The sequence below is a fragment of the Lotus japonicus genome, chromosome 3 (assembly GCF_012489685.1).
Source record: "Lotus japonicus ecotype B-129 chromosome 3, LjGifu_v1.2".
NCBI classification, from domain to species: Eukaryota; Viridiplantae; Streptophyta; class Magnoliopsida; order Fabales; family Fabaceae; genus Lotus; species Lotus japonicus.
In genome coordinates, this window is record NC_080043.1 from 13,630,241 (window position 1) to 13,636,240 (window position 6,000).

At 35.1% G+C, this 6,000-nt stretch overlaps 1 protein-coding gene across 1 annotated transcript; it reads left to right on the top strand.

Moving 5' to 3' along the window:
* The first annotated feature begins 1,243 nt into the window (after positions 1-1,243).
* Positions 1,244-4,560, top strand: LOC130748462 (putative disease resistance protein RGA4). Its single transcript, XM_057601681.1, has 2 exons — positions 1,244-1,420; positions 1,683-4,560. The coding sequence occupies exon 2, from the start codon at positions 1,684-1,686 to the stop codon at positions 4,273-4,275; it is 2,592 nt and encodes an 863-aa protein (XP_057457664.1). The 5' UTR covers positions 1,244-1,420; position 1,683; the 3' UTR covers positions 4,276-4,560.
* The last annotated feature ends 1,440 nt before the right edge of the window (positions 4,561-6,000 follow it).

Sequence of the window (6,000 nt, forward strand, 5' to 3'; positions counted from 1 at the left end):
TTAAAGAGGGTGCCACGTAAGTAAATGAGGGTTGAAAAATAAAAATAAAAATAAAAACTCAAAGTAAAAAACCCAAGTACGTTTGGGGATTTTACTTGGTTTTTTACTTTGGGTTTTTTTATTTTTTTCAACCCTAATTTACTTACGTGCCACCCTAATAATTTTCACAAAATATAATCCACGTAAGCGTCGTTTGCAGAATAATAAAAAATTAAATGGAACCTCACTACAGGGGCTTATCACTATTTATTATTTTCACATTAAAGGGTTATTCCACCCAAAAAATTTTGTAGGTGCATTAACCAAAGAACCCTTATTTTAGAGGGACCTCCAACATATTTAAGCTTTTTTTCAAAAAAATAATAACAAGGGTAAATATAACAAATGTAATTGAGGTAAGATTCTAATTAATCAAAGACAAGATTCTCACAAAAATGTGTGTCACTGTGTCTACTTCTCAAGGACGCCAATACAAACAGGCACTACATGTACTGATATGACAATTAACTGTGATGATTAATATGGCATGCATTGTAATTAAACTAAAAATCAAGATAATTTAATTAACCCTGTCGAGATAATTTTAAACCTGTCTTTTTACCGTTTGCACCTATGCTGCAGCCGTCGTTGGCAGCCATAACAACAAGGTTTATTTTTTGTATATCGGAAATATAAATTACACCATCCAGAGATTGATTCTCAGACCTCCCTCACCCAACCCATATGTCTCATAGCTCTTACCACTTAAGTTATCATTCGGGGACATAACAGCAAGGTTTAAAATTATTTCCATAGATTAAAATTTGATTAACTTGATTTTCAATTTAATAAAAAAATAATAATACGTGTCATTTTAATCATCACATTTAATTGTCACATTAGCACATGTAGGACAGGTGAGCGAAAATCCGTTAAAGTTTGGATGGAATGTTAACAATAGGACCATAACTATTTAACTACTTAATCAAAAAACAAGGGGACTAAAATTAAGAAATCATTAAATTATGGATCAAAAGTGCAATTAAGCTTTTATAAATTAGATGTTATTTTAGGGTGTGTTAAAGTTTTCAAAAATGTTCCATTTTGTTCTTGAACTAAAATGTTGGGCTCAAGAAACATCTTCTCATATTAGATTTCATCTCAAGTAAATGTCCGGTTCCTTCTCATTCTATGTAAGAAAAATCTTTTTTAGTTTCTATGTTTCCTTACTTATGTTTGATTTTACAAAATGTCATAAATAAGTTAACAAGTCGAGGGGATTTGTATCTCGACTCTTTATTCAATAAAGATTTTGCGTTAAAAAAAACCAAGTTGTGTTGAGTCTCCCTAAAGTGTTCCCTGACCAATGACCATATAATTTCCGTTCCCAACTCAGAGTTCAACTGTTGAATCTGCATCTTGACTCCTATTTCGAAACCAGGTTAGCTCTCTCTCTTTCTCTGTGTTATTGAATCAGTAAGGTGTATTTCCTTTGAAGAAAGCACTTCTGATCTTCATGAATTATGATATAGCAAGGGACCTTATATCTTCATGAATTATGATATAGACTATGATTGTAGCCTAGTTAGCTTTTTATTGGAGGTGGATCATCTTCTTCTAGTTTTTTTTTTTTTTGTTTGTTTCTTTTTCTGAATTAAAGGTATGGTTTTACTTATGCTTGTATTGAATTTCATTTGCCAAAGGATGGAAGCCATTGCTTGTCTTATCTTGGAAAAACTGAGCTCTTCAGCTATCAAAGAGTTTGGAATCATTTGGAATCTCAAAGATGATCTACAAAGAATGAAGAACACAGTCTCTGCAATAAAAGCTGTGCTCCGTGACGCCGAGGCCAAGGCCACCACTAACCATCAAACTAGTAATTGGCTGGAGGAGCTGAAAGATGTACTCTATGATGCAGATGACTTACTTGATGATCTGTCTACAGAAGATTTGAAGAGGCAAGTGATGATTGGAAATAAGTTTGTGAGAAAGCTACAAATCTTCTTCTCAAAATCAAACCAAATTGCCCATGGTCTTAAATTAGGCCATAACATGAAAGCAATTCAGAAGAGGCTTCATGATATTGCTAATAATAAACAGGCACTGCAATTGAGTGACCACCCTGTGGAGACTCCAACTGCATATAGGGAACAAAGACAAACTTACTCTTTTGTGAGTAAGGATGAAGTCATTGGGAGAGAGGATGAAAAGACACTCCTTACAAGCTATTTACTACACAACAGTGTGACAGATGATGTTTCTGTGATTCCAATTGTTGGGATTGGAGGATTAGGTAAGACAACACTTGCTCAACTTGTTTATAATGACAATGCTTTCCAAGACTATTTTGAGCAAAAGATGTGGGTGTATGTCTCAGATGAATTTGACATTAGGAAAATAGCTCAGAAGATGATTGGGCAGGGTGAGAATAGTGAGATTGAGCAAGTGCAGCAAGACCTCAGAAACAAAATTCAAAGGAAGAAATATTTTCTTGTGTTGGACGATGTGTGGAACGAGGATCGTGAACTGTGGCTTAAATTGAAGAGCTTGCTCATGGAAGGTGCAAAGGGAAGCATGATAATTGTAACGACACGGAGTCAGACAGTAGCGAAAATAATGGGCACACATCCACCCCTTTTCTTAAAAGGTTTGGATTCACAAAGATCTTGGAAGCTATTCTCTCGAGTGGCATTCAGTGAGGGAAAAGAACCAAATGATTTGGAGTTGTTGGCCATAGGAAGGGACATTGTTAAAAAATGTGCTGGCATTCCTCTTGCAATAAGAACTATTGGTAGCCTCTTGTATTCTCGAAATTTAGGCAGCAGTGATTGGCTATATTTCAGGGATGTTGAGTTTTCAAGGATAGAGCAGCACAAGGACAAAATCTTTGCAATCCTTAAACTGAGTTATGACCATCTTCCCTCATTTATGAAAAACTGTTTTGCTTATTGTTCATTGTTTCCTAAAGGCTTCGAGTTTGAGAAGAAAACACTCATTCAGTTATGGGTAGCTGAGGGATTCATTCAACCAGGAAATGACATTAGATGTGTAGAAGAGGTTGGTCATGTGTACTTCATGAATCTGCTGTCAATGTCATTCTTCCAAGATGTCACTATGGAGGATTGGGGTGATGTAAGTACTTGCAAAATGCATGACCTAATGCATGATCTAGCACAATTAGTGGTTGGAAAAGAATATGCTGTGGTTGGTGGAAAAGAAGCAAACATAGGAAACAGAATACGTTATTTGTCTTCTCATACCGTGTTGCATTTTTCACAGACAACATCCTCTTCCTACAAGTTAAGGACATATCTCGTGCTAAGTCAACAAATTCATGCTAGAAATTGTTTGGATCAGTTGTATTTTGATTCTCTTCTAGGCCTAAAGTGCTTGCGAGTGTTAACACTTAGCGGACCAGGTGTTTTCGCAATTCCAAAAATTTTTAAAGAGTTGAAGCATTTGAGATATGTCGATCTTTCAAGGAATAGAGCGCTTCAAATTCTTCCATGGGTCATTACTAGTCTACATCACCTGCAAACTCTAAAACTTTCTGAATGTCCTGATCTCACAGAATTACCAGAAGATATCAATAAAAGTCTCAGGCATCTTGAGTTGAATGGTTGTGAGGGATTGAAATGTATGCCGCGCGGGTTGGGACAGTTGACCAATCTTCAAACACTAACACATTTTGTGTTGGACCGCAGAAGCACAAGATGCAGCAGTGTAAATGACTTGAGTGGACTAAACAACCTTAGAGGGAGATTAGAAATCAAATGGTTGGATTCCCTGCGCTATAATGCTGGGGAGGTTGAGTGTGCCAAGGTTCTTCTTGAGAAGAAACATCTACAAGAATTGGAGCTGCGGTGGTGGTATGATGTGGAGGTTAGACCAAGTCCATTATTTCGGGAGGTTCTTGATTTAGACAGTGGGTCGGAAATATCAAAACCAGAAGTAAACAACAACTGGTTGGAAGATGAGATGATCTTACAAGGATTGCAGCCACATCACTCGCTTAAAAAACTAGTAATAGATGGATTTTGTGGGAAAAGGTTACCAGACTGGATAGGGAATCTCTCATCGCTCGCGAGTCTTGAAATCCGTAATTGCGGTGGTTTGAAATTGCTACCTGATGGAATGCATAACCTCATGTCTTTAAAGAAATTATGCATATATAACTGCTCACTGTTAGAGAAAAGATGTGCAAGACCATATGGTGAAGACTGGCCTAAAATTGCTTGCATCCCAAAAGTTGTGATCTCTCCCATGTCACCGTCCGCTATGAAGTATTTTACTTGATTCAAGATCTTTCCCTGGTTGTGGAGGAGTTTCTGAATCTGCTTTCTTGATCTAATCTCCATGTATTTGATCCCTTGTGTGTCATCCGGCCTCCATAGTCTCTTCACTCAGCTTCCCTGAAGGCTTAAAAATCCACCCGTATTCATGTGATTTCTTTTGCACTTAGATAGCTTTATACAGTTTTCTTTCTTCTCTTGCCTCATTCAGTCTTGGTCTGTGCTTTCCCATTCTGTGTATGACTCATGTTGGGATGAATGAAAAGAAGGCAGCAAAGTCTCTTTATTTCTTATTGTGTCAATGAATATTTTGTTACTATGGGTTAGTGGTTCATATTGCTTGTGATTGAGGTAAGCTTCTCTTCGCGATTTAAATCTTTTTCATATTAATTTTTCGCCATTTTAATCACATTATGGTTTTGATATTGGGATTACATACATCTGTTTTGATAGATGGATTCCATGGCCTTATTTATTCGGATCATGCATATCATTTGCTGACTTGAATTGATTGTTTTGTTGCTTCAAAAACTAGCTGTCTTTTCCCTTTAGATTTGTTGCTTCGTTATGTAGAATCTGTCTTATCTTTTTTCTTCACGCAGAACATTTCTATGTTTCTTTGAGATATCACTTCAGTGCAATCTACTATGTGTTGCTCCATCTTCTAACTTTAAGGCCTATTCTTTTCCAATTTACAACATACAGAAATTTGATCTACTAATGCAAATCCCTCAAGTATATGGCTGTCTTACTGATTTTGCGAAGGTATCAGAAACAAATTAAGATCTGTACAGCAGAAACTACTCTCATGCTCCTCTCTATTTAAGTAGCACCAGGGTTAGAACCAGAAAAAATTGGTAACGCTGTGGAAATTTAATACATTAAGAATGACTAATTAGAATAGACAGTATTAATGTTTTTCTGGGGGCGGATATCACACTTGAGTAAAGATCTGTACAACAGAAAGTACTCTCACACTCCTGTCTGTTTAGGTAGCAGCAGCACCCAGAATTATTGAAGAAAACTGAGATGAAAATGGAAAACAGAAGTATAGAATATAGACTCTTTGGGGGTCTCTACTGCATTCCCAATCATTCCATTCAACTCTCACTTCTCCTTTCCAATACTAACCCTTCACCTTATTCCAACCTCTACAAACTCATTACTATGGTTGACTCTCTCTATATATATATATATACACTAGATATTATACCCATGCGTTAGCACGAGTTTATTTATGATATTTTTTAATATTATATGAAAATTACTATAGTGTAATTATATAAATAATAAATATTAAAATATTTCTTAAATATAAATATAACAGAAAAAATTATTGTGTTTAGACATCGAAATAGATAGTATTACAGTTTTTTTGATGCATTAAATTACTTGTATTCGAATTCTCTTTTTTTTTGGGGCGAGAGATTAATCTCACGACTTTCGGCTATGGGGATACCTTAGTATTCGAATTCTCTTTATGTAAATAAACGATATTACTGAAATATAAAAAATTAAAAAAGAAAATATTATTAATAACATAAGAAAACTTGAGAAAATATTTTTACTACTATGTTTTTCAAATAATATACACACATGCAGTATATATATAGTAAATATCTTCCAGAGACATTCATTTAATTTTGAAACTATTTTTCTAGATTGTTTATTAATGAATTTTAAATTTACTACTATTTAATTAAAATTATTAATATTGTCTACATATAAA